At 32.9% G+C, this 21,631-nt stretch overlaps 1 protein-coding gene across 5 annotated transcripts in view; it reads right to left on the reverse strand.

The window, feature by feature from the left end:
- Nucleotides 1-21,631, reverse strand: part of AOPEP (aminopeptidase O (putative)) — a 490,524-nt gene that overhangs the window by 181,189 nt on the left and 287,704 nt on the right. For all 5 annotated transcript variants that reach the window (XR_004229430.1, XR_004229431.1, XM_031937724.1 and 2 more), the window contains exon 10: nucleotides 5,925-5,968. Coding sequence is in view for 3 of the 5 variants with exons in the window: in XM_031937724.1 (XP_031793584.1) it covers nucleotides 5,925-5,968 (44 nt within the window). In the remaining 2 variants the exon portion in view is untranslated. The remainder of the gene's footprint in view (nucleotides 1-5,924; nucleotides 5,969-21,631) is intronic.

Here is a 21,631-nt window from a genome sequence, read left to right on the forward strand (position 1 = left end):
GGAATTGTTGTAAGCCACAAGGTCGAATGTTGTAAGGCACATAGAATTTAAGTAATTTGCCCAAGGTCACACAGTCGTTAAGTGTCTGAGGCCAACTTTGAACTCAAGTCTTCCAGACTCAAGTGTGCCATTTAGCTGCCACTCTACTTGGGTAGATGTAACTTCATATCTTCATATATGGGAAGGACCACCATGTCTCCACATGGGAGATTTAAGATCCACATATGGAAAAATTTCCTAACAATTAGAACCATGGAAAAAGGAGAACTTTGAGAAATATGGTGATATTTGTGATTACTCCTTTTTTCCCCCTCCTCAATAGTATTTAATTTTTCCAAGTACATGTAAAGATAGTTTTCAACAATTATTTTTGTAAGATTTTGTGTTTCAAATTTTTTCTCCCTCTCTTCCTTTATCTCTTTCCTCCTCAAAATATTTACTGTTACTCATTAGGGAAAAAGGAACTAAGTTGGGCCAATCATAATAAAATCTCAATGTTGATTACTCTGTCATTTCCTCACCTTCTTTGCTTTCTTATACATAGTACATAGTATATAGGGGTTCTTTTTGTGTATCTATCATAAGGTATCACAAGATCCCTTTAGTAGTTTGGTAAATTCTATAGGTATGCTTTCTCACAAAATCATGTTTTTAAGTGCATAAAATGAAATAGGTAGGATTTAAAAAGCAATCAATTTTATTAAAGATATTTATCAAAAGACAAGCTCAGGGACTCTAGGTTAAAAACGTCTGTCCAGGGGTTTGTACTTTTGGAGTACATGACACCCTCTTTTCTTTAAATAGGCTTTATCTCTGATATTTTCATATGCTGTTTAGTTTTAAACAATAGGAAAGACTGGTCTTAAAGCAGTAGGTTTGTATACTGCCCTTTGGAATAGAATTTAAGTTATCTGAAGAACAGAGTTAAATTGATTGTTGTTTGAAATGTAGTGCTGATTTTGATGGGGGAAATGAGAGATCTCACTTAATAAATAACACCTTCCCACTGACGGCACTTAAATAAGGTAGTAGGCATTCACGGCAATAAATTTTCTAGCTTTCAAGAATGTCCTTTATTCTTAAAAAGCACTTTAGAGGGAAAAAATGTATAGTAGAGAGAAAAACACATTTTTTTCCTTTTAATGATCCTTATAGTCCGAGAACTATGGCGATTTCTCACAGCAGTTTTCATTCCAGCCCGGTCAATTTGATGAAACCCAACAAAGTTTCACTTTCACCAGTTTCCACAATAAAAACTGCCTAAGCATTCATTATCTTTTCCCCTCAGGATTTATTTAAACACTGCACATCTTGATTTCTATCCCTAACATAATTTCACTTGGAGACAAGGAACCTTAAGACTTCCTTATGAAGAGTGAAAACAAAAGTTTTGCAGTCCTGTTATCCTTGAGTGAAGTATGAGCAAAGTAGAGCAGGTGAATGTAATGACAAGTGGATTTATTTCACCACACTAGGAGCACATATGTAAATGGTTCCTTGAACTCTTTGGCTTTCATCCTGTTTATTGCTTATTGAGAAAGGAAGGAAGAAAAAAGGAAGGAAGGAAGTGCAAGAACTTCACAAATATTATTTCATTTGATCCTCACATGTACTCTGGGAGGTGGGTGATATGATCTCCATTTTAACTGAGGCAGATAATGGCTAAATGACTTCTCTGAGGTCATATTAAGAGGTTAGATTTGAACTCAGGTCTTCTTGATTCCAGGCTGAATGTTGTTCCTATTCCTTGATTTTCCCATGTGGAAAATAGTCAAGATAATATAAGATTCCTTCCTTGTAACATATAATCCCATGCCTAAGAATTTTGGAAATCAAGGAGATGACCATCAATTGACAAATAGCAAAACAAGCTATGGCATATATTTTGAAGGAATGTTACTGTGCTGTAAGAAATGACAAGCAGTTGTTGGTGAAGTTGGGAACGAATCCAACCATTCTGGAGAGTAGTTTGGAACTATGCTCAAAAAGTTATCAAACTGTGCATACCCTTTGATCCAGCAGTGTTACTACTGGGATTATATCCCAAAGAGATCATAAAGAAGGGAAAGGGACCTGTATGTGCACGAATGTTTGTGGCAGCCCTCTTTGTAGTGGCCAGAAATTGGAAACTGAGTGGATGTCCATCAGTTGGAGAATGGCTGAATAAATTGTGGTATATAAATATTATGGAATATTATTGTTCTGTAAGAAATGACCAACAGGATGATTTCAGAAAGGCCTGGAGAGACTTACACGAACTGATGCTGAGTGAAATGAGCAGGACCAGGAGATCATTATATACTTCAACAACAATACTATATGATGACCAGTTCTGATGGACCTGGCCATCCTCAGCAACGAGATCAACCAAATCATTTCCAATGGAGCAGTAATGAACTGAACCAGCTATGCCCAGAGTTCTTTCTCTGGGCGATGACTAAAAACCATTACATTGAATTCCCAATCCCTATATTTATGCCCACCTGCATTTTTTATTTCCTTCACAAGCTAATTGTACAATATTTCAGAGTCTGATTCTTTTTGTACAGCAAAATAACAGTTTGGTCATGTATACTTATTGTGTATCTAATTTATATTTTAATATATTTAACATCTACTGGTCATCCTGCCATCTGGGGGGGGGGGGGGGAAAAGGGGAAAAAATGGAACAAGAGGTTTGGCAATGGTCAAAACGGTAAAGATACCCATACATATAACCTGTAAATAAAAGGCTATTTAAAAAAAAAAAAAAAAAAAAAAAGAAATGACAAGCAGGATGATTTCTGAAAAACCTAGAAAGACTTACAGGAATTGATACAAAGTAAAGCAAGCAGAACCAAGAAAACGTTGTACACAGTAACAGCAATATTGTATGACCAAGAGCTATGAATTATTTAGCTATTCTCAGCAATACTCAGCAAATCCAAAATAATCCCAAAGAACTCATGATGAAGCATGCTATCTGCTTTGAAAGGAAAAAAAAAAACTGATATTGTCTGAATGCAGACTGAAATATGCTATTTTTCACTTTTTTAATTCATTCTTTTTAAAAAATTAATCTTCTTGTACAAAATGAGAAATTTACATGATTGCACATGTGCAACCTATATTGGATTACTTACTATCTCAAGGAGGGAAGGAAGAGAGAAATAGGATTTAGAACTCAAAACTTTAAAAAGAAATATTTTGGACATGTAATTTATTTTAAAATATTATTTAAATATTATTCAATTTATTTAAAATTAATTTATTTATTATTTTAAAACATTTTATTTATTATTACAATATTTGTTAAATTTATTAAATATTAAATATTTTAAAAATGTTTATTATTTAAAAATAATTAAAAGTATAAAATACAATTACCCATCAGATCTTTGAAGAAGAGAGGAATTTATGCCCAAAGAAGGACTAGAGAACATTATGAAAGGCAAAATGAACAACTTTGAGTACATTAAATTTAAAAGTTCTTGCATGAGGCCAGCTAGGTGGCGCAGTGAATAGAGTAACAGAACTGAATTCTGGTTCAAGTCTGGTTCAAGAGGAGCACCTGAGTTCAAATGTGATCTCAGACACTTAACACTGCCTAACTGTGTGACCCTGGGCAAGTCACTTAACCCCATTTGCCTCAGGGGGAAAAAGTTCTTGCACAAACAAAACCAACAGAAACAAGATAAAAACTAAAGTACAAAAGTGGAAAAAATCTTTACAGCCAGTATTACTGATAAAGGTCTCATTTCTATAATATATAAAGAATTGTGTCAAGTTTATAAGAATAATAGTCATTCCTGAATTAATAAATGGTCAAAGGATACAATTTTCAGATGATGAAATTAAAGCCATCTATATTCATATGAAAAAATATTCTAAATCATTGTTGATTAGAGAAATGAAAATTAAAACAACTCTGAAGTACCACCTCTTGTAGAGGCCAGAGTTGAATAGTGCATAAACAGTGAGAGTCTGGTCCAGGTCTTACTTGGGATCAACTCTCTGTTAGGACTAGTAATTCAGATTTTTTGGCTCACCATCTTTTCTAATAAACAATTGTACACACAGACCTGCTAAATTTTGATAAAGAATGTCTGTGACTAGAATAAAAGCATTCTTTATTATACAAAGAATCAAAGACATACTTGGTAAACTTAAGACAGGAATGACTCAGACATACTTGAGGTAAATACATTGGTACAATAATTTATGCTCTAGTGATATATCACAACTATTTACAATTCTGTTGATGTTGCTGAGCATCACAAATATGCTATTTGCAAATCTGTATTGATAGACACATCTTGGGTTGATAGTTAAGGTGGATACAGAAATGTCGAAGTATGGCTTGTGTATTGACTTTGAAAAGCAAATGATGCTAGTGACTCCAGACTGAAAAATAAAACACTGTCACTCAGATTAATAAAAACAAGATCATAGCATATCTTCTATCTGGTCCTCGGTTATTCATTCACACTCTTAGTCTCTCACTGGAGCTGGACTCTGACAACCTCTCATTTCTCACATTGGTTAAGATGACAGAAAAAGATAAATGTTGGAGGGGATGTGGGAAAACTGGATCACAAATGCATTGTTGTTAGAGTTGTGAAATGATCCAACCATTCTACAGAGCAATCTGGAACTCTACCCAAAGGGCTATCAAACTGTGCATACCCTTTGATCCAGCAGTGCCATTACTGGGTCTGTATCCCAAGAAGATCATAAAGGAGAGAAATGAACCCACACGTGCAAAATGTTTGTAGCAGCTCTTTTTGCAGTAACAAAAAAATTGGAAAATGAGTAGATGCCCATCAATTGGAGACTGGCTGAATAAGCTGTGATATATTAAGGTAATAGAATATTATTATTCTATAAAAATTAATGAACAAGTTGATTTTAGAAAGGCCTGGTAAGGTTTATATGAACTGATGCTGCGTGAAATAAGTAGAACCAGGAATACATTGTACACAGTAACAGCAAGATTGTTCAGTGATAAACTATGCAAGAATTGGTTCTTCTCAGTGGTTCAGTGATTCAAAGCAATCCCAATAGACTTTGGACAGAAAATGCCATCTGCATCCAGAAAAAGAACTATGGAGACTGAATGTAAATCAACACATGTTATGCTCACTTCTTTTTTGTTTCTCCCATGGTTTTTCTCTTTTGTTCTGATTTTTCTCTCCCCATGATTAATAAAGCAATGTATATTAAAATAAATAATTTTTTAAAAAAAATTTAAGCTACAACCATAGGCTACAAAACACTAAAGCATGTTACCCTCCTGCATAACTCTCCTGCCACCAATTTTCTTCATCTGTGAGATTCTTGTTCATTAAACCTCCATAGATGATCTAACCAATATGTCTGAGATTTTCTTATTCTTTTAGTACCATAGAGGTACCAACTTGCCACTGTGACTGTCCAACTTTTATTTTTCATTTTTAACTAAATAACTAGTCTACCTCCTTACTTATATCTTTCATTCTATGCCTTTATCCATGGCAGTCTTTGGTAAGAGGTTGTAGTTTGACTCTTTGTGTGACCCATTCCAGGGGTCCTCAAACTACAGCCCATGGGCCAGATGCAGCAGCTGAGGACGTTTATCCCCCTCACCCAGGGCTATGAAGTTTCTTTATTTAAAGGCCCACAAAACAAAGTTTTTGTTTTTACTATAGTCCGGTCCTCCAACAGTCTGAAGGACAGTGAACTGGCTCCCTATTTAAAAAGTTTGAGGACCCCTGCATTAGACTATATATCATTTTAATTAGTCTGAAATTGTGATGTTCTAGAATTCACACTACATATCATTGCCCAGCATATCTGCTATATATAATTGCAAGCCTAAGGACAGAAAATTTAATGAATATACCTAGAAGGACCCTTCTGTTCAAAAAGTTAATTCTATCTGTTTCCATTCTATCATTTTCACTTACCGTTTTTCTTCTGAGACATCCTCTAGCAGCATATGAAGAAAATCCTGTAGAACAAACAAAGCAGACCAATAAACATGTCTATCAATAAATTATCCTGAAGCTACATTCATTTTTGATAAAGCTTTACTAGCAACTATAAATAACTGATAAGGAGTCCCCTGTATAACCACACAATCACTTATTCAGTGTTCCAATTCAACCAGTTAAAGGAGGCAATTTTGCAAGAATCATCACAAACAAAAATTTTAAGGTGTTTCATTATTTACCTTAGCCCAACAGCCTATTTCAATCAGAATAAAATCATTATCATCTTTAATTTATAGAGACAAGTATAATTTGAAAAAATTTAATCAGATATTCTTTAAAAGCATTTTTGTGAAAAAAATTTTCATCTATTAGACAGCCTTAATGAAATTAACAAGCTCCTAATTTTCTTACTAAAACAAAAACAGGAAAAAGCCACCTGATAATTTTAAATAAATAAAAATATTTTTTCTTTTTAAAGCTTTTTATTTTAAAAACATATACATATCATTTTCACCATTCACCCCTAAAAAATCTTGTGTTCCAAATTGTTTTCTCCCACTCTTCCCTTCAATCATCCCCTAGATGGCAAGTCATACAATGTATATTAAATATGTACAGTTCTTCTATACACATTTCCACAATTATCATGCTGCACAAGAAAAATCAGATGAAGAGAAATGTAAATTAAGACAACTCTGAGATACCACAACACACCTGTCAGGTTGGCCAGAATGACAGGGAAAGATAACGCGGAATGTTGGAGGGGATGTGGGAAAACAGGGACACTGATACATTGTTGGTGGAATTGTGAACACATCCAGCCATTCTGGAGAGCAATTTGGAACTATGTTCAAAAAGTTATCAAACTGTGCATACCCTTTCACCCAGCAGTGCTACTACTGGGCTTATATAGAGATACTAAAGAAGGGAAAGGGACCTGTATGTGCCAAAATGTTTGTGGCAGTCCTGTTTGTAGTGGCCAGAAGCTGGAAAATGAATGGATGCCCATCAATTGGAGAATGGTTGAGTAAATTGTGGTATATGAATATTATGGAATATTATTGTTCTGTAAGAAATGACCAGCAGGACAAATACAGAGAGGCGTGGAGGGATTTACATGAACTGATGCCGAGTGAAATGAGCAGAACCAGGAGATCATTATATACATCAACAACGATACTGTATGAGGATGTATTCTGATGGAAGTGGATTTCTTCAACAAAGACAAGATTTAACTCAGTTTCAATTGATCAAGGATGGACAGAAGCAGCTACACCCAAAGAAAGAACACTAGGAAATGAATGTAAACTGCTTGCATTTTTGTTCTTCTTCCCAGGTTATTTATACCTTCTAAATCCTATTCTCCCTGAGCAACAAGAGAACTGTTCGGTTCTGCACACATGTATAGGACTACTTGCCATCTGGGGAAGAGAGTGGAGAGAGGGAGGGGAAAAATCGGAACAGAAGTGAGTGCAAGGGATAATGTTGTAAAAAATTACCCTGGCATGGGTTCTGTCAATAAAAAGTTATTTTAAATAAATAAATGAATTGTTTCTTTCTGATAAAAAAAAGAACAAATTGAGAAAAAAATCCCAAAATGCAAGCAAACAACAAAAAAGTGAAAATACTATATCGTGATCTAGGCTCAGTCCCCACAGTCCTTTCTCTGGGTGTAGATGGTTCTTTTCGTCACAAGATCATTGGAACAGGCCTTAATCATCTCATTTTTGAAAAGAGTCACATCTATCAGGGCTGGTCATCATATAATCTTGCTATTGCGGTGTATAATGTTCTCCTGGTTCTGCTCACTTCACTTAGCATCAGTTCATGTAAGTTGCTCCAGGCCTTTCTGAAATCATCCTGCTGATAGTTTCTTATAGAATAATATTCCATAACATTCATATATCATAACTTATTCAGCCATTCTCCAACTGATGGGCATCTATTTAGTTTCTAGTTCCTTGCCACTAGAAAAAAACATGTTGCTACAAACATCTTTGCACATAAGGGTTCGTTCTCCTTTTAAATGATATCTTTAGGATACAGGCCCAGTAGAGACACTGCTGTATCAAAAGGTATGCACATTTTGATAGTCCTTTGGCATAGTTCCAAATTGCTCTGCAGAATGGTTGGATCAGTTCACAATTCCACTAACAATATATTAGTGCCTTGGTTTTCTCACATCCCTTCCAACATTTATCATCTTAGCCCATCTGAGAGGTGTATAGTAGTTGTGCCTCAGAGTTGTCATAATTTACATTTCTCTGATCAATAGTAATTTAGAGCATTTTTTTCATATGACTAGAAACAGTTACCTGATAAATTAAAAAAAAAATCATTTAAAATCAGAAAGGATTAATCCATGCCCTTGATTTCCTCCACAGAGCCTTTCCTATCTATTTCAAACCATACTAATCTTTGTGTTCTTTGAAATCTCATTGTACTTATAATTTAAAACACATAACTTTTAAATATTTCATTGTTGCCTAATTATTTGTTTTAGTCATCTCATGAATTAGACTAGACTAGCAACTAGACACATTTCTTTTGTATTTCCCATGATGCTAAGCATAGTAGACAACATATAGCAGAGTGATAAGTTACAAGTGTCATTTGTTATTTTTAAAACATTTTTGCTCACTTTTTAATTTTTAATTTTTTTCTGTTAAATGTAAAAAAATTAATTTTTTAAAAAAAATTTGAGTTCCATATTCTTTTTATCCCTACCTCCCCTCTCTCATCCTTGTGAAAGAGATTTTACATAATATACATATGTTGTTGTTGTTGTTCAGTCTTATACAACTCTTTGTGACTAGATAGACATAGTGTCCATGGGGTTTTCTTGACAAAAATACCGAAGTGGTTTCCATTTCCTCCTCCAGTAAATTAAGGCAAAGAGGTTAAGTGACTTACTCAAGATCACACAGCTAGTAAATGTCTGAGGCTGGATTTGAACTCAGGTTTTATGAACTTCAAACCTAGAACTCTTTCTACTGAGCCATCTAGCTATGTCCTAGATTACACATGTGCAATCATGAAAAATGTCAGTTATGTCACAAAAGATAATGCAGATCAAAAACTCTTCACAACAAAATAAAAATAACAACAATAAAGAAAAATTTAAAAGGGTACATTTAGATACCATCAGTTCTTTTTCTGGAGATGGATTGTATTTTTCATCATAAGATGTTTGGAATTATCTTGCTTCATTGTATTGCTGAGCAGGGCTAAGTCTATCATGGTTCATTGCTGTATGTTTCTATATTTCCACATCTCCTCCAACGTTTATTATTTTCCTTTTTTGGTCATATTACTCAATCTGATAGGTGTGAGGTAGTATCTCAGAGTTTTAATTTATATTCTCTAAATAATAGTGACTTAGAGCATTTTTTATGTACTGATAACTTTGATTTTTCTTCTTAAAACTGTCTATTAATATCCCCTGACCCTTTAACCATTGGAGAATGATTAACATTCTTTTTTTTTTTTTTTTTGGTAGAAGGGAGGCAATTGAGGTTAAGTTACACAGCTAGGAAGTGTTAAGTGTCTGAATCTGGATTTGAACTCAGATCCTCCTGACTCCAGGGGTGGTGCTCTATTCACTGTACCTTCTTGCTATCCCATGATTCATATTCTTATAAATTTGATACCATTCTTTTACATATTTTATAAATAAGGACTCTACCAGAGAAACATGCTATATAGATTTTTCCTGCTAGTTTTGTACTTTCCTTCTAATATTAACTGTATTAATTTTGTTTATGCAATAATCTGTTTTATATCTAGTAATGTTCCCTATCTCTAGTTTGGTCATAAATTATTTCTTTATCCATAATTCTAGCATTAAAATATTCCATGCTCCCTTAATTTACATATAATATTACCCCTTATATCTAAATCATATATCCTTTGGATCCCATTTTGGTATATGGTATGAGATGATGGCTTTTACCTAATTTCTGCCAAACTATTTTCCAGTTTTCCTAATGATTTTTATCAAATAGTGGGTTTTTTTTTTTGTCCCTGAATCTTAGATCTTTGCATTTGTTAAATATTAAATTACTATGGTTATTTACTACTTTGTATGTGAACCTAATCTATTCCACTGATATATCACTTATTTCTTAGCCAATACCAGATTGTTTTGATGATTACTACTGCTAAACTACTTAGCATCTTTTACATTTTTTTTCACTGATTTCCTTGAAATTCTTGAATTTTTGTTTGTTTTTTTAGATGAATTTTGTCGGGTTTTTTTCCTAACACTATAAAATAGTGCTTTTGGTAATCTGATTTGTATGATACTGAACAAATAAATTCATTTAGGCAGGATTATAATCTTTATTATATTGGCTTGGCCTTCCAGTTGTTTAGATCTGACTTTATCTGTGGGAAAAGTGTTTTCTAATTCTATTCATATAATTTCTGGGTTTGTCTTGGCAGGTAGACTCCCAAGTATTTTATGTTGTCTACAATTACTTTAAATGGAATTTCTTTTTCTACCTCATCCTACTGGGCTTTGTTAGTAATATTAGAAATGCTAATGACTTATGTAGGTTTATTTTATATCCTGAAGCTTTGCTGAAGTATTATTTCAAGTAATATTTAATTGATTTTCTAAGTATATCATGATATCAGTTGTAAAAAATGATAGTTGTTTTTCCTTATTGCCTATTGTAATTTCTTCAATTACTTTTCCTTATCTTATTGCTATAGTTAGCATTTCTAGAATAATATTGAATAATAGTGGTGATAATGAGCATTCTTGCTTCACCCTGATCTTACTAGAAAGGATTCTAGCTTATCCCCATTATAGATAATTCTTGCTCATGGTTTCAGATAGATACTATTTATCATTTTATGGAAAGCTCCAGTTATTCCTATGCTTTCTAGTATGTTTTTTTAAAATAAAGAAGGAGTGTTGTAGTTTGTCAAAATCTTTCATTAGAGTTGTTGGCTGAATTGAACTATTTACCAAAAAGTAGTGGGGAATTAGCGAGTAACATATATGAGACACTAAATTTATGTCAATTCAATTTAACAAATATTTCCTAAGTCCCTACCATGTCCCTACAAAACACTACTCTAAGCAAATGAAAAACATCTCCTTCCTTCAAGTCATCATGTTAAAAAAAAAAAAAAAATTTAAGCACTTACTGCATTGTGGATACAAATAAAGGCAAAAATAATTCACTTCTTGAAATTAATTTTTTCCAGCTTCATTTAAAATACATGAATAAAAGTGAAGGAAGCCAATGGTAAGAGAGTAATCCAAGGCTGGGCTTGGCAGAACAAGAATAAAGGTAACAGAATAAAAGGGCAAAGTGTTGGAGAGACAAGGATAATAGCTGAATTGGTTAAGTAGGAATCAAGATGGGGAATGGAAGAGCATATAGGCAATGAAGAAGTAATGATTTGGAAAAGAATTAAGAGTAGAGGTCATGGTGAGAACAAGATTAACGATTGTAAGACAGTGGAAAAGATGTCATGATAAAAGATTTTTATCTTTTCTGAGGGTATTTCAGAATTATTGAACATGGAAGTGGAACACTAGAGGCAAGATGAAGGGCATGACTATCTGTAACTGAGATAGGGTGGAAGAATAATTCGTGGGAAATGAATAAACTGAGAAACTAGAAAGGATTGTTAATTTTTAAATTTTAATTTTTTTTTAATTTTGCTGAGTCAGTTGGGGATAAGTGACTTGCCCAGGGTCACATAGATAAGAAGTATTAAGTGTCTGAGACCAGATTTGAACTCAGGTCCTTCCTGACTTCAGGACTGCTGCTCTATCCACTGCAGCACCTAGCTGCCCCCTAAAAGTTAGGATTGTTAAGGGAGTATCAATATATATGTTGAAAGTCCCTAATATGAAGGCAGGAGTTTGGGAGGAGTTTGGGAAATGCCTGAATCAGGCATTGAACTCAATGTGGAAAGAAGGAAGGAGATTGTCCTGGAGGTTGCTATAACATCTACTAGAATCTTGTTTGAGTGATAAATATGGATTTAATGAACCTTAAAGAATAAAAAGATTACTGAATGACAGTGGTGGAGAAGGAATCTGAGAGTGGCAATAGGAACTAAGAAGTATTTCAACACAGACCCCTCCTCCCAACCCCATCACAACAAGTGAGTGGTTTGGAGTATAAGTGAAAATATAACCAGTTCTAAAAAGGGTGGCCTGAGAAACTGCATCCTCAGAAAGGAAACAGGTTTCAATGAGTACAATAAAATGCAAGTAAGAAAGGAAAAAGTTTAAGAAGAAAGCAATTTTGGTACCTATGAGGCAGGCATTCTAATAAATATTTTCTCCAATAAACATTTTTTAAAATTGATCTTAAAATTCAATTTTATTTTTTTCTGAAGACCTTTATTCTCTTTCCCCTTTCCTCCAACTGAGAAAGCTCACTAAACAAAAACACTGTTACAAATAGGTAGTCAAACAAAACAATATCCATGTTTAAACCACACCCCTCCTCATCTCAATTAGCATGTTGAGTCTATCTAACTTGGATAAGTATCTAACACCTCTCCATCACTAGTCCTTCATTGATCAATTCCTTTCAACAGTGATTATCTTTACTATGTTGTTATTTTATAAGTTATTCTCTGCTCACTTCATCCTGTATCATTTCATAAGTTTTGCCAGATCCCCTTACCACCATTTCTTTCAATACAACAATATTAAATGACTTTTATATACACTGACTTGTTCATTCAGTTTTCAATTCTTTGCCATTACAAAAAAAAGTAACTTTAAATAATTTTGTACACAGGGTCATTTTCCTCTTTCTTTGCTCTCTTTGGAATATCAACCTAATGGAAGTATTACTGATCAAAGGGTATATATAATTTAAGAACTTTTGAGGAATAATTTCTAATTTTTTTGTAGAATGGTTAGACCAGTTTATAACTCTACCAATGATGCAGTCATATATCTGTTTTCCTATAGTCCCTCTAGCATTTGTTATTTTCCATCTTTGGTCAACTTTGCCAATCTGATGAGTTGAATTGTTTAATTTGTGCTTTTCTAATTATTAATAAGTTATGGCATTTTTTTTCACTCTTGCTCTGAAAACTTCCTATTTGAAACTTTTGATCATTTATCAATTGGGAAATGACTTATTTTTATAAATTTTATTAAGTTCTCTATCTTAGAAATAAGATCTTTAACAGGAAAATTTGCAAATATTTCCCTCCCCCCACTCCAGTTTCTCACTTTTTTTCTAATTTTAGCTGTATTGGTTTATCTATATAAAAAATTTTAATTTTACATATCAAAACTGTTTTTTATTGTGAAATGAGTTTTGATTTTCATATAAATAGTTATATGTGTAATGATTATACTAATAATGTAGGAGGGCTTATCATATTGGACCAATAGCAGGTCTTATATACCACAAGATATATGTGGATTATCACAGAATCATTTTTAGATCTTGAGTTACTGTTCTCATAGGCCTTATTGAAACAGTATTATCTCAAGTCAGGCCCATCCTGTGAGGCCCAGAATCAAAGTGCTGTGATGGGAACAGGAGCCCAATATTTGTTGACAAGTGACAAGAAACAGGGATTGTAAATATGTAATGGATGGCCCTAGGAAATAGGGGATCTAAATAACTCAGTGAACACCTGATAATGGTCCAAGAAATACACTTTGCTTGGTGATATCATCTAGAGTGCAAAAGATTATTGTTATACCAAGCTCAGGGCACTGCCTGCTTGCTGGGCCTTCGCTCTGGGAAACAGGGTCTCTCCGAAATATTTTTATGTTATTATGTCACTCTTTATCTAAAGTCATGTATACATTTAGGACCTGAGTGACACACTATGTTGGTCTCTATCTAGCTTGTGCTTGTCTACATTCCATTTTTCTCAACAGTTTTTGTTGATAGGAATTCTTGTCACAATAGCAAGGATTGGGGGTTTATCAAACACTGGGATACTATGTTTGTTGTTTCTATATAAAATGTCCCTAACCTATTCTATTGATCAACACCTCTATTTTTTACCAAATTGTTTTAATGATTACTGTTTGTAATATGATTTGAGATGTAGTATCACTAAGTCTCCTTTCTTCTCACTATTTTCCATTAATTCTCTTGATAGCTTTACCTTTTGTTCCTCCAGATGGATTTTATTATTTTTTTCAGGTTCATAAAATAATTCTTTGGTAGTCTGATTGGTGTGGCACTTAGTAAATAAATTAAGTTAGATAGTATTGTTACTTTTATTATATTAGCTGGGCTACCTCAGATAGCTAGATCTTTAGTGGGATACTAAGGGAGGTCTGGTTGAGGGAGATGGGAACAAGGAAATGGGCAGTAGGTGAAAAACTATGGGATTTGTACACAACAGCTGGGGATTTTTGATATAGGGCAGTTATAATGTATTGGGAAGTGTGTTTATCACTGAGGAATAAGTTAAATTAGGTCCGTAAAGGGGTCAAACAGCTGGTGTGAAGGAAGCTCACTACAGAATAAGCCAGTAATGGAGAGTAAACAAGAAGGACAGGATTTTTCTTGACAGGGAGGTTACAGGCAAGGAATTACCAATCATTGAGTTGGCCTTTGTGGGTGATAATCTATTGATTATCTAGCTGATAGTCTACTATGAAAAAATGGGATATAGGATATACTAATAGTCAGATACTAATAGACAGAATGTAATGGAGACAAAAGAGAAGTCCATACTAAATACTCTAGTGCAATTTGAGGAGGGAGAGAATATTTTCCATTGCACTAAATCTGACCTTTTAAACAAGAAAAAGGTAACTGTTAGACAGAGCTAAGGGAAATCAGATACATTCTGGGTTTGGACATTTTAGAATGCATAAAAACTCCTCTTAGTTTTATAGTACAAGGATCTAAACAAGCATATAGATTATGGTGACTGACTGACTAACACAAAGTAATTTAGGCCCTAAGCAAAATCTGGTTTTCATTCTTATAGTAATTAACCATTGATTCTTGGTACATCCCAATGATTACTAGGTTAGAGCTTACAAATTATTGTACATGTTCTAATAAGGAAACAGAGAGGTAATATGGCTCAAATAGCAGGATTAATGCCTGGCAGAGCCAGGAATGGGATTCTTGCTTGGAATCTGGAAGCTGTGTTGATAATAACTGCTGAAAGAACTGAAACCTAAAAATGTTGGGGGGAGGTTGAAAAATATTTGAAAACAACGGTAAAATTCCAAGTATGAAAAGAATTAAGATATACTCATGGGTATTATTATTATTAATCTTTTTGATTTCCTGTCCATTTCAAGTGATGGCAAAATGACCAGTTTGAAGAAGTAGATGGTCTCCTTGATGGTCTCATCTGTGTTCTCATATAAATTTGGTAACAGAAAACTTGAGTTTTAACACCATTTGAATAGGTTTTGTTCTTACTTATCACACTCCATCTTGTGTTACACATAAAGATTAAAAATTATCGTTATCATAAATGTGATTGCCACAAAAGCAAACAAGCCTACAGCTTCCTAAAATCTTAAACAACCAAATTTTTGTCATTTGAGAAAAAGATATTCATTGTCATTCAGAGCCTTTCACAAAATAAGTGCTTAATAAATGTTTGATTGTGGAAATAAGTCATCCAGAGGCAGGCAAATCGGGGGTATGAATTCATATCTTCATGAGCCTATATTTAATAAAGTAAAATAAAAACCATTTTGGACACTATTTTCATCAGAGGATGAAATCAAAGGACTTGATCATAAAGGGGAATATCATTTAGCATTAAAATAGCACCTAAATTCATTTTTTTCTTTTTTTCCTTTTTTCCTCTCTTACAATTTTTCCCTTTTGTTCTGATTTTTCTCTCCCAACATGATTCATAAATAAATGTGTATTTTTAGAAAATTAATGTAATGTATAACCAGAAAAATAAAACAAAAAACAAAACAAAAACAGAAGATTTTTTAAAAATCACCTAAACTGAAAATAAGTATCCCCACAAGGTCTTATGGGGGAGTGAAAAAAGAACTGCTTTTTGAAATCTCAGTTTGAGATTCTGTGCTTAAATTTATGTTGCAGCATCTTTTCATTGCTTCCTTCTGGTACTATAGCCATAGCTATTAAAGAACCATAAAAGAAAGTTTTTGACTCCAAAGTCCTTGGTTGTCAAATGGTTCAAAATCAGAAACTGATATGACTTTATCATAAAGGACCATGGATCATTTCTATCTGACCTAAAATTCATATAAGTTTCTTTCAAGAAATGTGAGACCATTTTACTTTTTCATTTGTATCCCCAGTACTTACTTTAATGATTTGGACATAGCTTTATGTGTTCATTCATTCACATAAGTGTTTAGAAATATATATATATGTGTGTGTATACATATATATTTTTAAAAAGATTCTTCTTTCCAATCCACTCTGTTCTCCATTAGATGGGTGACCTTATTCTTTTCACATTCATGGTTATAACTATTAATTAATTGTGTATTCCCTTCATCTTATGCTTTAATATATTTTTTCTTCTTTACCAAAAATAAAAGGTTGGTAAGAGATAGGGAACATGTCTAATAATCTGTATATGCTGCAATTGGCTTGTGTTCTTCTGCTCTTCTTTCTCTTTCCCTTGCCATGATCCAGATCATAAATTCTTACCTCTTTTCTATCCTTTTAAACCCTCCCTCATGAGGATGAGGAGTTAGTTTGGCTAATCCCTCCCGAACCTTTCTTTACTTTTATTCCTCCTCTCTCTTCTTTCAGTTCCTTTTTGTTTTTCTCTTCAGTTGAATACAGCTTTACAAATAATTCTTGATGTATTTTTGCGTGTATTCTACCTTTCTTTCTCCATGTTTATATGAAAGTGAGATTCAAGTGACACATGCTCTTCTATTTTTTCCTCCATTTTTATGTAGTTATTTTCATATACACCTTAATTAAGTGATTCATCAATTACAATATGCTCTGGTGCTCCTCAATCATTATTAGAATAAAGTGAGAATTGAACTCCACTATTTCCTCTCACACAGCCACCTTTTCTGGTTCTAACTGATCATTTATTGAATGTGGTATTAAAGGGGAAAGGGGGAAAATCTATGTTCTCCTTACTTTAGCATTCCCTTCAATGCAGGCCACAATCCCATGTACTAGTAAAATATGCTGGCTAGCTGTCCACATGTTAGCCCTTACACTTACCATGTGATCAGACCATTTTTTCTTTTTTATAATAAATTCCTTTATTAGATCCCTTGATATTTTTCTTCTTTGGAGTTTCTTGTTGATTAGATACTGTAACCTGCTCACATTTTCAATGTTTTTCTTTATTGCCTTCTGTGTTATTAGTTATCTTTTAGTTCTTTGGTGGCAGTTGCATGCCACACAGTGAAAAGTTAATATGCCAAAATGAACCTTTTTTTTTTTCAAGGAAAATTTGGGGTCATTAAAAGAATTTTGCACTTTAACAAAATTGTAAATCAGTCCAACTTTCTTTCTGTCTCTTGTTAAATTCTGGACTCCCCTTGTTGTCTATCTGTACTGTCTATTCCAGACATAAAAATTGTTAGACAAACTCTATAAGATATCCATCCAAATGCAATTGGATATTAGACATTCTTCATCCATTTAGTGTTTCCTCTGTGGACTGATAGGTCAAATTCCTTTGAGTTATTTCAGATCTCTTCCAGGAAACTCTACTATCTTTTGGGACTTGGTGCAGTCAGCCCATCATCTGTATACTGAAATATCTCACCATCTAAAGAGAATCATCATTCTTCAATCTCAACTCTATGCTGAATAGCCTATACCACAATGATGAATATCTTCTTGTTTCCTGCTTCATTTACTGTTTATTACTATTATTAAATAGGTGCATTTCTATTGTTTTATCCTTCAGTGACTATGAGATGGATACATGAATGGAAGACATCTATGTGAAAGAGCCTCCAAACTGTTGTTATTATTTTTCTTTTCTTGCCAAAAGAAATGCTTTTTCATCATCAACAAATGATAAACACAAAATCGTGTATTCAAAGAATTTTTCCACAGCTTTGATGCCTTTCTCTTTTTTTCAGATATTCTCTAAGGTTCCTCATTGCCATTACTATTATATCATTTCCAACATGAACCTGTTCAATAAATAACTTGGCCCAATTTAGCTGTTTTTCCTTTTTTTTCTCTTCAGTATTAAATCTTAACTCCTGGATGAGTACATCTGGAATATAATATTCAGGTCCAAATATCTTAGTTCCACTGTCATCAATGAAAAAAATTTTTTAATGGTTTTTATAAATATTTTCTACTTTTTTTCTGTTTATATTCCTTCCATTTTCAATTATGAAAGCCCATTTTGATTTAGATATTTTACCAAATTTTCTTTAAACTGGTTTTATTCTCCACTATTTCTCTCTGCTTTTTTGAGATGATGTTATTCATAACAATTCATCATTTTTCTTTGTAAAATTTCATAAATTAGTTTATAACATTGTTCCTCAACATGGTCTTTGACAATCATTTCTCTGATTTTAACAAGTGAGACATTAGCTAACTAAATCACTTTCTGGGCTCTTTTTTTGGCCTCTTTTGTTGTATCAATAAAATAATATTTAAACTTTCAGATTAAATTATTATCTTTGTTATTGATATTATTATATTTTTCCATTTTCCAGTTTTGATTTTCAATTATTTATTTAAATAATTTTGTGTCAAGCCATTTCAATTTTGTGTCATATCTTTTTTTCTCATTATTATGCTTTTTTTCCCCTTCCACCCTTAATTGTGATCTTAGATAATCAGAAAGACATATGATGAAGGATTAACTCTGTACTTCATAGTGACTTGTTACTTACCATGACCAGTGGCTATCAATTTTAAGTATTCATGACATATAGAGACATGATGTTCCTTATATAATCTATAGTTTTTAGCTTTTCTTATTCTTTTTTCCTGAATGATGAATTCTCATATATTGCTGCTGATTCTATTTCAAAATGTCTTCATTTAAAATCATCAGCTTTCACAGTGTATGTTAATTTGATTTAGAACAATTGAATATTTAATTTTTCCCAGAATTTCTCTATCACTTTATCCTCAACAACTAATATTCATGCATAAACTGCTATCATTTTAATAGTGGGGATTTTAAAAACATGCTTTTTTTAATACTGTAATTTGTGATGACCAAATGTTTTTTGTCATCTCTAGGTATATTATAAGACCCACTCTGCTAATTCCTTTCTTTGGCTCAAAGAGACATCCTTCCATTTATCTATAACTTTCTTCTAGTTTCATTTATCCATTCAATGTCATCTCCACAACATGATGAAGCACTTTAATCAGAATTTGTGAAGGGTATATAGCAATGGTGTCAAACTCAAATAGAACTGGGGGCTCTGTGAGTCACATATCAATTTTGTTTAAAAATCTGTTATCTATTTTTATTGCATTTTTCTTCATTTTGTTAAATATTTCCCAATTACATTTTAACCTGCTTTTAGATTACATTCAGAAGTGATGTAAGCTGTAGGTACTCCATAGGCTGTGTTTCAACATCTAGAGATTAACATTTTTTGAGGACACAGAAGAGACATTCAAGAAAGCCTCTTTGGCATATTCTCTATAAACAAGTATAAAATTCTCTGATCAAGTTCTCTATGAAGTTTCATATATCAAGACAAAAATCAGATTTTCATAAGGCTGTCAACATGCATATTCTTTATGGGCTAGGTTTAACCTTTTATGAGCTAGACTTCAGAAACAAACTTTAGGTTTGAAAAAGTCAGAAAGGATAGTTAGATGGTTATGAAACACAGGAAATTACAGAAAGATGAAAATCTGCAGTTTTCATTGTCTAAATGTTCTCTTTCCATTCACAGAGTGAAATAGTTCCAATACACGAGTAAAATCTCTAAGTTCATTTCTATTTGTGATTTTGTATTGCATTTGTTGCAAAAATTTCACTGAAAGCACAATAAGTGAATTCTCCTTGTTTGGATGAATAATTGTTTCCTTTTGTTGAAAACCTTGTTCTATGCTTGAAACTTTACTTGTCTGTTGCTAATTCAAATAAAAAATAAACAAAAATCTAATATTAGAAATGTACAGGTTATACAATGAAAATGGGAAGGAGGGATCCCAAATTGATTAATGCTTCACATCTGAAGTCATTTCCTTGCACCTGCAGTGAATATCTTGAGGAAAAAAAACCCATGGAAACAAAACTAGTATTCAGAATGAGAACAATTATTTTCATTTAGTTTTTTTCTCCTCCTCAAAATGGTTATCTTTACAATTGTTCTACCAAAGAGTAGTTTTTAGAAATTCATTATTCATAATCTCATTGCTAATGCATCAATGTATTTGCTTTAAAATTTTTTGATTAGTTTAATGGCAGCTAGTAAGCTTAAGAAAAAGCCAAATACAGTAATTATAACTTCATACTAATTTTACTTCATTACAGTCCTATATTCCATATCAGTTTATCCCATATTTGCCCCATAATTTATGCTCAATTATGCTGGGCAAAAATTACATTAGCAATGGCAAAGGGAAAATGTAATTGCATGAGAGACAGGAAACTGGAGTTAACCTTAATTCTGTGCCCTTGCATTTTCCTATTACAATTAGGTCTTTCTTTGCAGCAGTACAGAATATACAGTATCAGTATCATATGTAAATTCGTAGAAAGTATGCAAAGTCCTCAAATAATCCTTCAAATATATATATATATATATATATATATATATATATATATATATATATATATATAATAGTTTCCTAATTGGTAACCCTTCTAGCTGCTTTTATTTTTTTACTGTTTTAGATCTGTGACTAAGCAGGCGGAATACCAACAAGCTATAGGCTACCAAACTGTTCTGTAGAGTACTACAAATCTATGCATTGTAATAGCTGACTTTACCAGGATATCGAAGTATGGGTTATTTCAAACTACAGCACCATTTGAACAACCTGATAACTTAATAATCTTTGTGCTAAAGCAGGGAAATTAAAAAAAAAAAAAGATTAGATTCAGTCTTTTGTTCAGACTAAGGAGTTCTATTATCTTATTTAGTCAATTCTATCTGGATTCATATTTATCAGTGGAATTGCTTAATTGGTACTGTCTTGTTCCTTTCATGTATTCGACTTTAAATCACTAACAGAAGTTTCCATGACTTTTTGCATCTGTGTATGGCCCTGGATAGCCACATAAAGAGTAGATAAGTTTGTTTTGTTTCTCATAGGATGATAAAACAGAAGATGTTGCTGATGATTATTTCCTTCTCTCACCACCTCATTTTAATCTTTTTATTCTTCCCAGTTCTTCCCTTCATATTGTTGATAACTTTTATGAAAGAAACTTGGAACTCATAATGGGCAGCATGAATTTCCATTGATACTAGGGCCATTTGTGAAGTCTATGATCAGTAAAATGCCAGGGACTCACAACTTACAACTGCTGTAATTTGTATGAAATCATTCAAAAACAAAGGCACAAGAAAATCAAATTCATATTCTGGTCATCTTGACAAATGAATTAAGATGAATATTTTTATTATGTTGAAATTTCATCCATATTATTTTGCTTAATGATCTACTATAAGTAGAATTATGCAGGCACAAGGCTAATTGGTATAAGTAAAGTTCCCATCATGTTTACAGATAATTGGAAAACACATTACTATTTATTTTCTGCTCCTTTATCATTATTTGGCAGGTTGT

This window comes from Sarcophilus harrisii, chromosome 1, assembly GCF_902635505.1.
Source record: "Sarcophilus harrisii chromosome 1, mSarHar1.11, whole genome shotgun sequence".
NCBI classification, from domain to species: domain Eukaryota; kingdom Metazoa; phylum Chordata; class Mammalia; order Dasyuromorphia; family Dasyuridae; genus Sarcophilus; species Sarcophilus harrisii.